Source organism: Mustela nigripes, chromosome 14 (assembly GCF_022355385.1).
Source record: "Mustela nigripes isolate SB6536 chromosome 14, MUSNIG.SB6536, whole genome shotgun sequence".
Taxonomy (NCBI): Eukaryota; Metazoa; Chordata; class Mammalia; order Carnivora; family Mustelidae; genus Mustela; species Mustela nigripes.
In genome coordinates this window covers 26,247,720-26,265,041 of record NC_081570.1, presented here as the reverse complement: position 1 = coordinate 26,265,041, position 17,322 = coordinate 26,247,720, and the positions used below count along the sequence as shown (strand labels likewise).

Below are 17,322 nucleotides of genomic sequence, written 5' to 3'. Positions count from 1 at the left end.
ACATGACAAGAAGAGCTGGAGAATTGGTTCATTTGGCAGAAAGGGAAGAACAGGCCAAAAGCAGTTGGCCATGGCTGCAATTAGGGAGCATGAGATGATGTTGGGGTTCAGGCTGAATTGTGCCTTGTGGGGCCTTTGGCAGCCCTGGAGGAGGAGGAGGAAGCCTGAACTTTGCTTCTGGTATCTCTTGGCTATGTGGCCTCGGCTGGGAGAGGAGCTGGGGCCCAGAGAGTCTGAATGAAGGGACCTACTTTGGGATGACTGGTAGACCCCAAACCCTGGGATTTCCTCCACAGAGTCTCATTCTTCTTTGTTGTGTGGGGAGAGTCATTTCCCCGACTCTTCCTCTTTCCCCCAAACGCCTTCCTTGAACTATGCAAAGGGGCACATCTAGAGAGACCCAGGTGCAGCTGGAAAACAAACCATCAGTATCTGCCCAGTCGAGAGGGGCTAGATAAGTAAGATGAGCAGGGCTGGGTTTGGAGGCTGGGTTTCTATTACCAAATCCTTCAGGGGCTCTCTAGAGCATTTAGAGGGAAAGGAATAGAGGTCCATTCTGTGGGCTGTTGGGCCCACAGGAGACAAGTGGATGAAGGTGGCAAGTGAGACTTTCACTGCAAATATAGATAAATTAAAAAAAAAATTACTTGAGAGAGAGAGCGTGTGTGCAGGAGTTGGGGGAGGGTCAGAGGGAGAGAGAATCCCAAGGAGACTCCTCTCTAGGTGTGAAGCCTGATGTGGGCTTCAGACCCTTGAGATCAGGACCTGAGCCAAAATCAAGACCCAGCCACTTAACTGGTAAGCCACCCTGGTGCCTTCAAAATAGATAATTTTTGAGCACTGATTAATGCCAGGCATTGTTTGAGACACACAGAATCCTGTAGCCCCTGAGACAGACATAGTCCGTGTCTGGTGGGACTTATGTTGGACTATCAGCAGACATACTATAAACATGCAAAAGATAAAGAAAATAATTTCAAAGAGGAGTAAGTGCTAGGAAGACAATGAAACAGGGTGATGTAGAGTGTACCTGGGGGATGGGGTTCAGCTTCTGTTAGTGAGTGGTCAGGGAAGGCCTCTCTGAGCTGAGACCTGAAAGATGAGGCAGAGGAAGCCATGGGAATATCTGGGGCAGAGCGTTCCAGCAGAGGGAACATCAAGTGCAAAGCCCCCTGACGTGGGATTTTCAAAGAGATTGTAGGTAGTGCGGCTTATTCACAGACGGAGCACTGTCCAGTGGGTCAGGAGATGGATTTAGACTTGGCTCTGCCTAAATGTCTCGAGTGTTTTGGAGCAGTAAGCCCATTTTCTGTAAAATTCCTACCCTCACCCCCCCCCCCCCCCAGGAAGAGTTGATGAAATAAAGTAATAAAAGGGAATGAAAAAGACCCTGAGCCTCCCTGCTTCTGTCCCTCCTGCCTTCTTCTCCATCTTCTGGGGGCGGTAAGGGTAGCGGAGCTGTTTTCTGGGGTCTAAAGTCTGTCATGTCCACGTTCTCCCTCCCTCAAGACATACTGAATCTTCAGCAACAGGGCTGGTCGTGGGATTGAGAGAGGCCAGGGACAAGGGCACCAGACCAGCTACTAGAGAGCTGGCTGAAGGCAGCTGGGCCAAGCCAGGACTGGAAAGGCTCAAGGGGGCTCAGGCAGAGCTGGATGCAGAAGGAGGCAGGCAGCCGGGAGGAGGAATGCCTGGCCATGTGCAGAGGAGTAGGGGCTACAGGTCCTCGGCTTTGTGTTAAGGCTCCCCAGCAGCTAGCCCTTTTATAGTGGACCTAAAACCCCCACCACATATGCTGCTGTCAGGATAGGGGGTGGTGGAGAACTGGACGGGGAAACTGAGGCAGAGTCCTGTCCATTCCGGTTGGCACAGGGAAAGGGGATGGGCAGCCAAAGCCGGAAACTTTGGGGTCCCTAGAGTACACATGGCTGATGGAGGAGGCCAGGCCTGCAGCAGCAGAATGATTTCTAGGCTTCACTTGCTGCAAGTTCTGCTGTGTTGGAACTGGTATGGGAATGATCTCACAGGTTCCAGTGTGAGGGGACCAGATGGGGCTGATCCCCAGCAAGAGAGCCACTGTGCCCCTTTGCTGCCATCTGGACTATTGTGTCCAGCTTGTAGCTTGCCCGGACGCTTTGTGGGGAAGGCATAAATTGGTTAATATTCGATTTTTGGAATCTTTGTCTGCTTTGCCCAGGACATGGCCTTGTGTTAGCCTCTGAGACATTGGCTGTTGCCATACACTCCTGGTTCCCTGGTGCTTAGGTATGGACAGTCTTGACTAAGACTTGCCTTTTTCCTAGCAGAATACCTTTGGTCTTACATGGTTGTCCAGGAAAGATTAAGTGACCCACCCAGGGGTCACACAGTAAGCCAATGGAGAAGTAAAAAAATAAAAAATAAGAAAGCACAGATAATGAGAAGTCCTTTCCTTAAGCATCCACCAGGTGCCCGGTACAGTACTAAGGGCTTTATGTGGTTTACCTGGTTAACGAGCACACTGTGGTTAATCGCTTTCTGTTTTGTGTTTTTTTTTTTTTTTTAAAGATTTTTTATTTATTTGACAGACAGAGATCTCAAGTAGGCAGAGAGGCAGGCAGAGAGAGAGGGGGAAGCAGGCTCCCTGCTGAGCAGAGAGCCCGATGCAGGGCTTGATCCCAGGACCCTGAGATCATGACCTGAGCTGAAGGCAGAGGCTTTAACCCACTGAGCCACCCAGGTGCCCCCGTTAATTGCTTTCTGATAGCTCTAATATCACCACCATTTTACAGATGAAAAATAGGCTAAGAGAGGAGAATCGCCTGCCCAGGTACACAGAGCTAGTGAGTGAGTGGAAAGGGACTGGAACCCCGACAGTCTGACCACAAAGGCAGCACCCATAACTGCTTTGATTCAGGGAGTTTGTGAGTTGCCAGAGTCTCAAGAAAGGAAAAGCACCTGAGTTGGCTGGACAGGGCCCTGGGGGAGAGAAGAGGAAGACACACGGACTCGATCCTCTGCAGCCCTTTTCCTTTCTCCGTGTTCCATTCTTTTTCTGGAAGGTAATTGCTTGGGGCAGTGACAGCCTCCTGGCGAATTACACAGCTGGTTTCCCAGTGAGATTTGTAACAACAACCCCGCCAGCCTGGCAGCCCCCAGCAAGTTCCGGTTTAAGAAACTAATTGCTGGATTGTGTAGTTGGTGCTAAATTGGGTAATTTCTTGGTGACGGCATGCGTGCCAGTTCTTCCATTCCCAGATAGATTCGAGCTGCATCAGAGAATTTGTCATACACAGCACCCTCCCAGACTCCTCCTTCCCAGCTAGCTTAGGCTGCTTCTCTGGACCCAGAGGTTTACCATCTGGGCAGCTCTCTGTGTCCTGGGATGGTAGACAGATGCCTTGGTGCAGGAAAATGGGGGAAAATAGCACCAGCCCCCAGAGTTGTCATAGGGCTTTAGGGAGCTTCCTTTATTCTGTACTTATCTGACCTTGGACTTAGAACAGACTCAGCACTCCCCTGCACAGGGGAGAAGGGGAAACCACACTCTGGTTAACTCTGGAAGGGTATGGGTCTGGGTGAGGTTCTGTTTTTTGTTTTTTGGTTTTTTTCCCCCCTTTTTTCTTCTTTTAACAGATTCACTGTCATTACTGTGTTTACTTCAGAATGGCGTTTAGTAAGGTTGGCTTCTGTGGGCTAGCAGCACAAGTCAGAGGGAAGCTAAAGCTTGAGGGCGGAGGGGGCAGCACTGGGTTTGACTTTGGGTTTTGCCACCACCTCTAGGACCTGGGCCTCTCTCAGCTTCAGTTTCTTTTTCTATAAAATGGAAGTGGGGGAAGGTGATATTAGGTATCTCTTGGAATAGTTGTGGGAGTTACGTAAGATGCCGTAAGTGAAAGGCTTGCATTCACCCAACAAACACCTGCCCTTGTGCTAAGCATCTTTCTAGGGGTTGGGGTGATGCGGTATGATGGATGAAACCCCTGCACTTCCCTGAAGCTTCCATTCTAGTGGGAAGGCGGACAATCTCGAAATCATGCCAAATGAAAATGGTAACAGTATAAGAGCTATACAGGGACCTTGTGCCTTGAGAGCAAACAGCAGGGAGATCTGACCTAGTCAGGGAGGCCAGAGAAAGCTGCCCCTGAGGAAGCAACAACAAGGCTGAGATCTGAAGGGTGTGTAGGAGTTAACAAGGCAGGGGGGGGCCGGCAAAGCTTTCGGGGGGGGGGGGGGGGGGAACAGGTCCCTGATGGGAGGGATCATGGGACTGCAGAAAGACTGGCCTGGTTGGAGCAGAGGAAGCAAGAGGGAGTATGTGATGAGAGGGTTGTTGGAAATGTAGGAAGGGCCGGACCCTGCAGGCCTTGGTGGACAGGTTATGGCGTTTTATCTTAAGAACATCAATAAACCATTGATGAGTTTTAAACAGAGAAGTGACATGATTGGATTTCTGGGACCATTTGGATTGGAAGCGGAGTAGGAAAGGGAGACTAGGTAGGAGACGGTGTTCTGAGTTAATTGGATTAGTTAGCAGTGCTCTCTACTTACAAACACAGGAAATCTGGCCAACAATGGTTTAAAGAGTTCATTCCTTACCAGATTTAGGCCCAGAGGAATGCAACTGCTTGTGTTGGTTCCAGGGCTCAGTGATTCCAGGACTAGCATTTCTGTGACTCTCTAGGCCTTTCTCTCATGTTGGCAAGATAGCTGCCTTAGCTCCAGGCATCATGGTTGTATTCAAGCCTAGAAGAAAGGGGCGGAAGGATGGTACTAGCAGGCTCCACCTCTTTATCATAAAGGCGACCTATTTCCCAGAAACCATCAGATTTTTATGTGTATATGTGTGTGTGTGTGTGTGTGTGTATTTAGCCAAAAGTGAATTGTGTGGTCTCCAGTTACTGGGGGTGTTGGGAAAGGGGAAAGAAGGTTGAAAATGAGTTTTAGCTAGTCATATAGTGGATACAGCTAGTGGATATGGAAATAAGTGGGCAGATCTATTTTTAGGAAGCAAAATCCATAGGACTTGGTGATGGGTGGAATTCTGAGTCCCATTCTTGCTTGTTTTGCCTCCCTATCGATTAGTAACAGGGAGGGAGCAGGAGAATTGGCGGCAAAGCGTACTATATAGGAGGAAGACTATATAATTCAGTCTACGTCAATGAAATGTTTTCTTTAGAAAATCAATAACCTGGGTATCTCCTTCCCTCAGTAATTTTTGTATTTGATTACAGTTTAGTATTTGGACATTGGGGATTTTGGAAATCCAGAATAAAGTCTTCAAATGAGAGATTATATTGTGTAATCTTTTAGAGTTTATAAAATGGCTTGATATACATTTTATTATTTGATATGAAGATCCTGGGAGAGAGATGAGCAGGCATCATTAAGTTACTTTTCTAGTGTCACATGCCTTCTGGTGTCAGAACGTGCACTTTTTCCACCAGACAGTGCTGCCCTATAGGACATGGGTAAGGGAGGTGAGGATAACTCATCTGGAGAGGAGCAATTACAGGGGCCTGTCTCCCCTGAGACTAGAGCTGGGAGAACATGGATTGATGCTAAAGAGACTGAAGTTTGATAAGATCTTGACGGCGGCTCAGAGACTTGGCAGCAGCACCTGTGTGTTGGCGGGGGACCATGGCGGGGGGGAAGCCTGGGAATGTCGACCATTGGGAAGCTCCGAGTGAGACTCCAGGTCGATGTGACCACGAACAAAGCAAATGAGATGGTCTGGGCTTCTGCCAAAGTGGCCTTTTATGCTGTGAGTCTCGAACGTGGGTTCTGCCTGGGGCAAGAGGAGGAGGGCCATGATGTGGGTGAAGGACAAGCTATCAAAATTTCTTTCCAAAGCAGGGAGATGCCTTTAAGAGCTTTTCCAGCAACTGCTTGTGAGGCTTTCTTGGTCTGAAGTTGCCTCTGCTTCCCCAGAGAAGGCAAGTGGAAGAGAAGAACTATTGTCTAGAGTCAGGCAGATGATGTCTCTGAGGTCACCTCTGGTTCCCTGCAGGCAAGGTAACCAATAGCTCCTTCAGTCCAGGCCACAGGGTGGGCCAGGGACAGTGTATGCCTCATCCTCTCCTCTATGGAAGATTTCCAGGACAGTCCACAATTCTCCTCATTGTCTCACATCCTTCAGGGTCAGGAAGTTCTTCCTGATGTCTGACTGTGTCTCTTCCACTACTATTAATCACGCCTGCAAAGCTAGCTCTTCCTGACATCCTTGTGTCTAATAATGGCATCATTAGTCTTCCAGTCACGGCTGCTGCAAACTTCAGAGTCGTCTTCCTTCCTGACTCTCTCTCCCCCACTTCATCCCAGTATTTGCCAAACCCTAAGTGTCTGCTGGAACTCTCGCAGCCCACCCCTAAGAATTCCTTATTTGCCCACCTCTTCTGCCTTTGTGCCTTCTGTTTCTTTCTCTGGGAATTCTCTCTCCCCCGTCGCTTTGTCTTTGGAATACACAGCCATCTTGTTCTCCATCCTGAACACATTCTTCTCTGGGAAGTCCTCCTCAATTTCCCTCCATTGGGTCTGGTCTTGTTTTCATCTGAACTAGTGTAATGTTTTGCTACCCCTTTCCAGTCCATTTATTCATCTACTTGGTGAACGTTTATTAAGGACCTGTTCTAGTCAAAGCCCTAAGTTAGGTGTTGGAGATTCAGAGATAATTAGGATATGGTTCCTACCCTGAAGAAGACCACATTCTTGCTGGGGAGACAGAAACTGAAACAGACAACTTCAGTGCAGTATTATGGTTTCTTTCATGGGGGAACCAAGGGTGTTATGAAAGCCTAATAGTGAGACATAATCCAGAATGAGAATACAGAAAGTCTTTGAGGGTAGGTGGGGTTTTATCTGAGGAAGGGTTAGCCAAGGGAAAGAGATGAGGGGAGTAGATGGAAGGAGATTCTAGGAGGAGGGTGCTGCTTGTGCAAAAATACAAGGACCTAAAATAACCCTGTCGTGTAGGATTGTTCCCTTGTTGGACTATAAGCCTCTCGATGACAGAGACCACACTTAGATCACCTCTATACACTTCTCACTCAGTCTTGCTTATGATAGCTGCTCAACAAATTTTGTGGAATGGAATGGCATTTGAGGGCAATGAAAAAGAATTGCAGTGGCTCAGCACCACGGACAGATCACACAGACACCTGCTGTTGGAGGTAGTCCAACCTGTGAGCTCATTTGCATGTATTTGCATAATGAAGCCGACTTCATTTCCCTGGGGGTCCAAAGGCTCTGCATCATGGGGGATCCAATCAGTCCTGGTTTGGGGGGTTGGGAAGGGAAACTGTCAAGGCCAGAGACTGGTCCTCTGAGGACTCTGGGACAATCTCTTCCTTCCTTGGCTCACTGCCCTTTTCTTTTCCATCAGGTGCTGGTGATCCTGAGGCCTTCTGAAGTTAGGATTTTGTCTGGGGATCCTGACACTGAGGATGGGAAGCCCCGGATGGTGAGTGGTAGGAGTCTGGGAGATGGGGAGTAGATTGAGATTCTGAAATCAGAATAACTTGGGGGCATTCTGGAAGCAGCCCGACACAGTGGGTATGGAGAGGTGGTGGTGGAGAAGAAGGGAGGCCAGGTCTTGGAGGTGCTGCTGTCTGGAGTCTTTGAGGCTGTCATCCCCTCCTAGTCAGCAGATGGCCCAGGAGCCTGGTCTGGGATGAGGGAGGGCACCGTCTGCCAGCTCCTCAGTCCCTGTCCCTCCTGCTGACACCTCCCCTGCTGTAGCTCCTGTCCTGGCAACTCTGCGGACCTGATTGGAGGCGGTTCTTGCTGAGAGTTGACCTCTCTGTCCTGTAGCCTTGGCAAGCCTGGGATGGTGGCCAGGGGCACGGGTTTCAGTGCTTTCTCTCCGTCACCTCCCCGTCTTGCCAGCCCACTGTTCCTGGGAGGAGGAACTCCTGAGTTCCAATCCCAGCGTACTGTTTAGATGCTGCTTTGGAAAGCCAGTGTTCCTCCTCTTTGGGGTTTCTCCTCCCTTGGTGACTCCCCTACCGTGGAATGGGGGTGGCCGATGGGGGTAAAAGGCAGAAGGGGAACTTTCACTGGGGAACACTTGGAACCCAGAAGACGAAGAAGCAGTCATCTTAGGTTATTTCTTCCTGTCTCAGCCCTGGAGTGGGTGGGTGGGGGGTTGTGGGAGGGAGGAGAATGAGCCTGCAGCCAGATGGAAGGAACAGGGTGTGGAAGGAAGGGGAGGGGGTGGATACGTAAATGTGGGTCCAGTATTCTGTTTGGTTACTGCTGCTGGAGGCTGTGACCCTGGGGCCTGACTCTTCACAGCGGTAGATATGGCTGGGATTGGGGCAGACGTGTGGCTCTGGATCAATTTGCTCAAAGCCAGCTTGTTTTTTTTTTTTTTTTTAAGGTGATTTTTTATTTTTTTATTCATTTAAAAAATATTTATTTATTTATTTATTTGGCACAGAGAGAGATCACAAGTAGGCAGAGAAGCAGGCAGAGAGGGAGAGAGGAAGGGAAGCAGGCTCCCTGCTGAGCAGAGAGCCCGATGCGGGGCTCGATCCCAGGACCCTGAGATCATGACCTGAGCTGAAGGCAGAGGCTTTAGCCCACTGAGCCACCCAGTCGCCCCCCAAAGCCAGCTTGTTAAAAGCCAGTTTACCTAATGACTGGTTTCTTTAGGGAGGAAAAAAAATGTGTGTGTGTATGTATATATATATATACATATATATATATATATCTGTATATGTGTATGTATATATATATATCTGTATATGTGTATGTATGTATGTATATATATATTATGTCTTTTTGGGTGTCCTTTTATTTTTGGTAACCTAAGAATTTTTACAAACCCGTTTGGCTGAGGGCATTTTATCTTGTGAATAAGTACTTATCAAATTTGCAGCATTTGAGGAATGATGGCATTATTTTGTGTCTTTGTGAGTGTCTTTGTCTAGTATGACTGTTTTAAGGCATTTTAAGCTCATGTGGGGAAAGATAGTACAATTAATCACAATAAATTGGTATGCATTACCTAAAGGGATACCAGATACCTAAGCATGGAGTTTTAGGGGAAGTGACCTGTTCAGTCTGAATCTTGTTTCTCCTTATTTCCCCAGGAGGTTTCTGGGGCCTGGCCCCCAGCACTATGAAGAGCCCTTGCTGAGGCCATGAGGGGTTACCATGGCGACCGCGGTAGCCATCCCCGCCCAGCCCGCTTTGCCGACCAGCAGCATATGGACGTGGGCCCAGCTGCCAGGGCCCCGTACCTGCTGGGCTCCGGGGAGGCCTTCTCCACTGAGCCCCGCTTCTGTGCCCCGAGAGCTGGCCTGGGACACCTTTCTCCGGAAGGGCCCCTGAGCCTGAGTGAGGGGCCATCAGTAGGCCCCGAGGGAGGGCCTGGGGGGGCCGGGGTTGGGGGGGGTAGCAGCACCTTCCCCAGGATGTACCCTGGCCAGGGCCCCTTCGACACCTGTGAAGACTGTGTGGGCCACCCTCAGGGCAAGGGTGCCCCCCGCCTGCCTTCTACACTCCTGGACCAGTTTGAAAAGCAGTTGCCAGTTCAACAAGATGGCTTCCACACGCTCCCATACCAGCGAGGTCCGGCAGGGGCTGGGCCTGGGCCAGGGCCAGCATCCGGCAGTGCCCCGGAGGCCCGCAGCGAGAGCCCCAGCCGCATACGGCACCTGGTTCACTCTGTGCAGAAGCTCTTTGCCAAGTCCCACTCTTTGGAAGCCCCAGGGAAGCGGGACTATAACGGGCCCAAGGCTGAGGGAAGAGGTGGCTCTGGAGGAGACAGCTACCCTGGCCTGGGCTCTGGAGGCCCCCACACCTCCCACCACCACCATCACCACCACCACCACCACCACCACCAGTCCAGGCATGGCAAGAGGAGCAAGAGCAAGGACCGCAAGGGGGATGGGCGGCACCAGTCCAAGTCTGCTGGCTGGTGGAGCTCCGATGACAACTTGGACAGCGATAGTGGCTTCCTGGCGGGTGGGCGGCCCCCTGGGGAGCCTAGTGGTCCCTTCTGCCTGGAGGCTCCAGACGGGTCCTACCGGGACTTGAGCTTCAAGGGGCGCTCAGGCGGGTCGGAAGGCCGCTGTCTTGCCTGCACTGGCATGTCCATGTCACTGGATGGACAATCGGTCAAGCGAAGTGCCTGGCATACCATGATGGTCAACCAGGGCCGGGATGGATACCCAGGGGCCGGGCCAGGCAAGGGGCTCCTGGGTCCGGAGGCCAAGGCCAAAGCCAGGACTTATCATTATCTGCAGGTGAGGCTTTGGTGAGGGTGGGGCACAGGGTCCTCAACCTTCTGCAGTGCTGTCACCCAGTAGACCAAAAGGGTTGGATGGGAGTCAGTTGTCCCTGTGGTGGAGGCCTGGAGGTGGGGAGGTTCTGCCCTGCCTCACTGTGTCTCCTGGAGCCCCTTTTGGGATCTCGCTTTCCCCATTTGTACAAGGGAGGGGCCCTTCTATTCTGACATTATCTGTCACTGCCAGGAAGACTTCCCTTCGACCTGCTGCTTGGACAAGCTGTGCTGGCCTCTGTCTCATGACCTCGGAGGCAGAATGAGGTTGAGGGTAGGCAGTGGACAGGACAGTGTGGCACTCCCTGGCTGTAGCTTTCCTTGAGATTGGAGGTCAGCAGTTGGAAAGCAGTTCTCCTGCCCCTAGGCCTTCTCCAGACCTCTTTTCTGCTCTGATCTGGGTGGTCCAGATACTGTTTGACTATGAAGGTCAGTTATTTCCAGAATCTGCCTCTGCTGAGGTTTGTCATGCTGGGGTGCCTGAGGTAGGACGCCATGAGGCCATGGAAGAGCTCTGGGAGCCTGTCCTGTGGGTTTTCCTGGGCTGGGGACACACCAAAGTCTGAGGCCATGATACAACACCAGGGCGGGGCTTCCAGGGAGTGGATGGGGCAGGTGATGGATGGCATGCTGTCCCCCTCCTTTCTCGCCCTATCCTTATCCATCCCACGCTGTCCCCTCTCCTCCTCCTTACTGAGGTGGGGTCAGGGCCCTTCTCACCATCAACCTTTCTCTTCTCTTCCTCTGGCCCCTCTCCTATTTCCCCCTGGCTTGCCTTTTTTTTTTTTTTTAAAGTTTTATTTATTTAAGCAATCTCTGAACCCAACATAGGGCTCAAACTCATGAACCCAGCATCAAGAGTGGCATGCTCTTCTGTCTAAGCCAGCCAGGCACCCGCTGGCTTGCTTTTTGAGGCCTCCCATAGGTTTAGGAGGAAAAGCCAACACAAGTTCTGGAAGTCCAGCAGACTTAAGAGTTGCCCCCCGAACCCCCCATGTCACATATTTAATCCACAGTCATTCCCTCGGGGAGCATTTCCTGGGGGCTGAGGATGCAGAGATGACGACACAGAGGCTGCTTGTGAAGAGCTTACAGGGTTGGGGTGGGGTAGACAAGGAGGCAGGTAGAACAGAGCGATGAGGCTGTGATAGGAGAGAGCCCTCAGCGCCATGGGAGCATAGAGAAGGCACCGCACCCACCGGGGGTGGCGGCGGCTGGGGGCTGCTCAGAGCAGCTTGCGGGGGAGGAGGACGCTGGAGCTGAATCCCAGTGGAGCTGGAGTTGGTCGAGCACAGACGTGGATTAAGGGACTTCCAGAAAGAGACTACAGCATGTTCAGAGGTACAGAGAATTGACCTTGCATGTACCTTTTGGGTGTCCCTGGCCTTGCCGGTAAGTTCTTCACACGTTAGAGCTCTTCCGGGTGGAGAACTTCCGAGAGAGCTCAAGGGAAAAAACAGGGCCACGTGGAAGCAGACAGTAGGGAAGTTGGGAGACTTCTAGGACTCAGGACTTCTGGATTGCCCCCTCCCTGGGTAGAGAGGTTCTGTAAGCTGGGAATTGAAGGGTCCAGCAGAACGGGCCGAGCAGAGGACACGAACTGTCCTTCTCCCAGATCTGAGCCCTGGCCATCCCCGGAGCCTCCCTGCCACACCGCTGCTCCCTGCTGCTTCTCCAGGGCTGCCCTGACCTCTCTGGGGGCTTCCTTTTTAACATGCACCTCACAGTGTCCTGCAGAAGAGCGAGCAGCCGCAGTGGCTGTGGAGCGGGAGCCCTGCAGTGTGGCAGAGTGTGCCCTGGCTGTCCCATCTGCTGGCCTGCCTCTCTGCTCACCCGGGGCTCCTCTTTGGAGAGAGGCAGGGAAGGGAATGATCCCTCAGGGCACGGGGGTTCAAGGTATTTTAGGATTGCAAAGTCAGAGCCCTGGGTGGGGGAAGGAACGGATTTCAGGGGCCGTGCCCCAAAGCAGGGGAAGCTGCCCCCATCAGATTAGGTGTCTTTGTTGGATCCTTAACCTCTTTGTTTTGAGACCCTATTTCTCCCATTGGACCCCAGCTCTCCCTCAACCCTCTGCTGAACCCCTCCTTCTACCAGAGTCCTTGTTTCTTTATGGAGTCTTGTCTCCTCCCTGTGTTCCCATCTTCTAACTGAGCTCCAGCCTCCTTGCTGAGTCATGCCCCTCTCTGTGGGTTCTGTCCATCTTGGGACCCCATTCAATCCCTGGGTCACTGATCTCATCTTGATTTCTGTCCCCTCACCTAGCCCCCCCCCCCCCATAGTCACTGTCCCTCCCTGAACTCTATGCTCTCTCTGGCTCTTGACCGTCTTAAAGTCTCCATCCTCACCCCATTCAACCTGTTCCTTACAACAGGTGTTTGAAATCTTCCCCACTTGCCCCAGCCCTCTCCCCATGCCTCTGCTTGTACGTCATTCTTCCTAGCGTGGGCCAACCATCACAGCCTCCCTCGCCTTCCTGTCAGCCCACCTACAGACTCATCTAGATCCCCAGCCACCCCCTTTCCCTTCCTTCTTGGCTCAGAGAAAAAGCCAGGGCCACTCATCACCATCCCATGCTGAGTCCTCCAGCAGGACCTGAGCGCATCTCCTCAGGATCCCCTCTACCCCTGAGCTGACCATCCCCTACCTCCATCCCTTCCCGCATTTAAAGACTGTCTTGGTCTTCGCTGGCTCTTTCTCTTATCCTGGAAATATGCTCAGGTCTCTCATCCTAAAAAGTCCTCCCTTCCCTCCATAGCCCCTGCCATCTCCTGTCTTCCCTTCATACCCAAGCTCCTAGAGCATAGATTCTTCATCTTCACTTCCTTTCATTCTCCCCTTGATGACAGTGTGACATCCACATCCCCTGCCCTCTAAAATGTTCTGGCAGTAGTCTCCAGTGGTCTTTTGAGGGCTCTCCTTGAAAGGCACCTTTCAATGCTTATAATAATAATAATAGCTAACATTTACTGGGGACTTACTATGTGCTGGGCACACTATGTTGGCTTACTTATCCTTCCCACCAGCTCTGGGGCGTTGGCATAATTGCCATTACCAGTTTGCAGACGAGAAAACTGAGAGAGTCATCATTTTTGCTCAAGTTCACCTAGGAAGTGATGGGGTGAAAATCTGAACATGGATCTAGCTCCTGAGCCCGAATTACTAACCTCTGAATGTACTGTGGCATTTGACATTATCAACTCCTTTTATTCTGGAACTGTCTCCTGTTTCCATGACATGGCATTCTCCTGACTTCCCTCCTACCCCTCTGCCCACTCTTTCTCAGGTGACTTCATAGGCTTTTCTTCCTTTCTTTGCAGTCCCCTTTTTAAATGTCAGTGGATCCCTCCCCAGCGCTCTCTCTTTCCCCTGGGCTGTTTCATTCACCCCTGTGGATTCAGCTGCTGCCCATGACTCCCACGTGTCTGCCTCCAGCCCAGATCTCTCCGCCGCTGAACTCCAGAACCGAACACCCAACCACCTGCTCAGTATTTCACTGCCAAACTTAAGATGCTCAACCCTAACCTATCACCTCTCCCCCAAACCTGTTTCTCTGGGATTCTGTGGCTCAGTGAGCGACAGCACCATCCCCCGGGTCCTCAGCCAGCAGCCTCCCAGTCATCTGCGGCTCCTCCCCGCCCCCTCGCCCCCTCGCCCCCTACGTCTAATCAGACTCACTGATGCTCCTTAACACCTCATTTCCATCTCCTCGTCCCCCTCATTGTCATGGTCTTAATTTAGGCTCATCATCTCTTGCTTGGCTAACAGCATCAGCCTCCTAATGGGTCTCCTTCCTGCCATTCCATCCCTTGCCCTGCTCCGGGCCCTACACAGTGCATCCCCCCTCTGGACCGTCAGAGCACTCTTTCTGAAACAAATCTGATGGCACTTGCCTGCTTAGAGCCCTCTGTGGCTCCTCAGACAGGGAAGGGGGGAAGGGCTGGAGGATTTGGGATGTCGGCAGGTTAAGAGGAGGAAGGAGGAAGAGAGGTGAAAGGTGGGGGCTCGTGATACTTCGCTGCTGGGCTGGGTCAACAGAGGTCACTTTGGCCTCTGATCTCCATCCTCTTGGCTCCTGGCATATCACCTTAATTAAGTAGTAAGCAGTCCATGAAAGATGATGAGGCATCTCCTGTAAGGGAGGGGACAGTCTGAAACCTTACCTCTGGCTCTGCTTCTGCCAGTCCCTGGGCCAGCCCTGCTCCAGCTAGCAGAGCGCCTCCTGCTGGCAGTGGGGACAGAGGGTCCTGGCTTCTAGATGTAGTAGGGACACATCCGAGAGACAGAAGCCCCTGTCCCCGCAGGTGCCGCAAGATGACTGGGGGGGTTACCCCACTGGGGGCAAGGACGGGGAGATCCCCTGCCGCAGGATGAGGAGCGGCAGCTACATCAAGGCCATGGGGGATGAGGAGAGTGGAGACTCGGATGGCAGCCCCAAGACGTCTCCCAAAGCAATGGCCCGGCGCTTCACCGCCCGCCGCTCCTCCAGCGTGGACCAGGCCCGGATCAAGTAAGGACAGGGAGGGCCAGGGCTTGGGCTGGGAAGCTGATCCTGGTGGGGGGAGGTTCCCTCCTTAGGGTTCAAGTGGGGAGTCTCACTCTGCTCCACATAAAGAGGGGGTCCCTGGTGATCGCTCCAATCTGAGTGCCTCTTTGGGACAGTACCTTTACCCAAAAGTCTCCTGGGAGGATCCCTTTCCGAGGGATGGAACCTGCTCAGGGACCCCAATGCTGTTATTCCCCTTTCTCTCAGACCCCTGTTCTGAATATGGAATTTTGTTCTTTCCCAGCTGCTGTGTCCCACCCCGGATCCATCCCCGGAGCTCCATCCCTGGCTACAGCCGTTCCCTCACCACCGGACAGGTAGAGACCATCCAGCACGACTGAAGGAAAGGGTGGGAAGTGGGGTTCACTCTCATACTCAGCCTATGCCTTAAAATCAGAGGTCCAGCCCCTGGACAGAGCACAGGTCTGGTTCTGGGGGAACTGGGAAGCCTGCCTTGGGATTTCTGGAGCTGATTCAAACTGTGTGTGTGTGTGTGGGGGGGGGGGGTTGTCTCAGTCACATCCTTCAAAACCACCAAGGATCCTCAAAGTGATGAGTTTGTAGGGGTGACATCAGGTCTCTGGGGTTCCCCAGCCATGTCCTGGCCTGAATAGTCTCAGCTCGCCCAGTGCAAAGGGCAGGCCTGTGGTACAGACGAGGGATAGGCAGAGATGCAGTCTGAGAAATGCCCACACTTGAGCTCTTTCCCCACCAGTCACCACCCCTGTGGGACCGTTAGTGAGACCCAGCAGAGCCTCTGGTTTTTCACCTTTAAAATGACAGTAGTAATGATATTTATCTCAGGGCCTTTGCGAGAGTTCAGTGAGAGCATGTATGCAAACACAAGATGCCTGGCCCTCAATTGGTACTTTATAAATGTGAGTTCCTTCCCTAAGTGTGATCTTTCTCCTTAACTAAGCAGAGGCATGCATGATTACATGCATGACATGGACTGGGATTCTAGCTCAGCCACTTACCAGCTGAGTGACCCGGGACAGATTATTTGACTTTTTTGAGCCCCACTTTCTCTATTTAAAAATAGGCATCGTAATAGTGTTCTTGGCACATAGCCAGCACTCAGGAAAGGTTAGCTATTTTTACTGTTTGCTGGGGGAAAAAAAAAAGCAATGCAAAAAAGCAATGCAGAAGCCTGTCCGGATTGGCTTCTCTTGTTTGCTGCTGCGGTCTTTGTTACATTTCCTGAATCAGGGAATCTGACAGGCGCAGCTGTCTTTTCACATCAGACTAGCCTGTTGGCTAAACCCAGTGGTTAATGCTCAGTCCTCGTTTTACTTGACCCATCAGCAACATCTAACATCGATGATGGCTCTCTCCTTCTTGAAACACCATACTCCGTTTGCTTCGAAGACTCCATACCTTTTAGATTCTCTTAGATTCTCACTCTGGATGTTTATGGTCCGTCTTGCTATGGGTGTCTCTCCAACTCTCCAGGATCTGAACACTGGATTTTTCTAGGGCTTAATTCCTGGACTTCTCTGGACACTGCCTCCTTAGGTGAGCTCACTCGGGCTCATGGCTTTGAATATTATTGAGGGCCTGATGACTTCCAAATGTGTATCTCCAGCCCCAGATCCTTCCATAATTGCCAGGCGTGTGTGTCTAACTGTGTATTGAAATTCATCCTTTTAGGAGCTCAGATCCAAAAGCCTGAAGTCAGTCTTGACTCCTTTCTCTTTTTCACCTCTCCCCATCCAGTCCTTCAGCAAATCCTGTTGGTCCCACCTTCCAAGCATATCCAGGATCCAAGCACTTCTCACCACCTCCATTGTCATTACTCCAGTCTATATCACCATGGCTTCTTTCCAAGCTATTGCCCTGCCCACTAAGTGGTCTCCTGCATGTGCCTTTGCTCCCATTCATTCTCTCTCAGCACAGCCCTGAGCGATCATTTCAAAATAGAATTGCATTCACTCAAAACCCTCGCCTTACACAGAGGACTTTGCTATGACTTATGAAGCCCTGTGTGACCTAACCCTTGCTCCCTGTTAGTCCCTCTCCTAACGCTGTTCCCTCCCTTCGTCCACTCCAGCCACGCTAGTTACCCTCTGACGCCACAGGTGTGCTCCAGCTTTTTGTCTCCTTCTGTTTGAGCTTTGTCTTTCGTAAATAGTTTAAGGAATTTATCTTAAATCTACTTTGACAATTGCTTGAGGGCTTAGTACATTTATATTTATTGTGATTACTGATATGCCCGGATGTGTTGTGTTGTTTTATTTTGTGCCCTATTTCTCCTGCTTTTTGGATGATGCTTTTCTACTCCTTTGCTACCTTCTTTTGTATTAGTTTCTTCGTTTTTCTTAATACCAAATCCCACACTGCTTTGTTTGGCAGTTCTGTATTCTAGTTTCATTCTTGTAGTTCCTCTTGTAATTTTCATGTGCACATCTGACTTAGCAAAGTCTAAATTTGACAATTTCTTCTATCCTTTTACCTCTCCAAGTTAGTCTTTATTATTTTTGCTACATTTTATGCTCTTAGTACTTGATTACATAGA

General features: G+C 51.2%; 1 protein-coding gene across 1 annotated transcript in view; it reads left to right on the top strand.

Annotated features, from left to right (window-relative positions):
- The window catches only part of DLGAP3 (DLG associated protein 3), a 61,892-nt gene that overhangs the window by 14,158 nt on the left and 30,412 nt on the right, over positions 1-17,322 (top strand). The window contains exons 2-5 of the mRNA XM_059377207.1: positions 7,361-7,438; positions 9,072-10,229; positions 14,566-14,771; positions 15,052-15,124. Of these exons, the coding sequence (XP_059233190.1) occupies positions 9,123-10,229; positions 14,566-14,771; positions 15,052-15,124 (1,386 nt within the window). The 5' untranslated portion in view covers positions 7,361-7,438; positions 9,072-9,122. The remainder of the gene's footprint in view (positions 1-7,360; positions 7,439-9,071; positions 10,230-14,565; positions 14,772-15,051; positions 15,125-17,322) is intronic.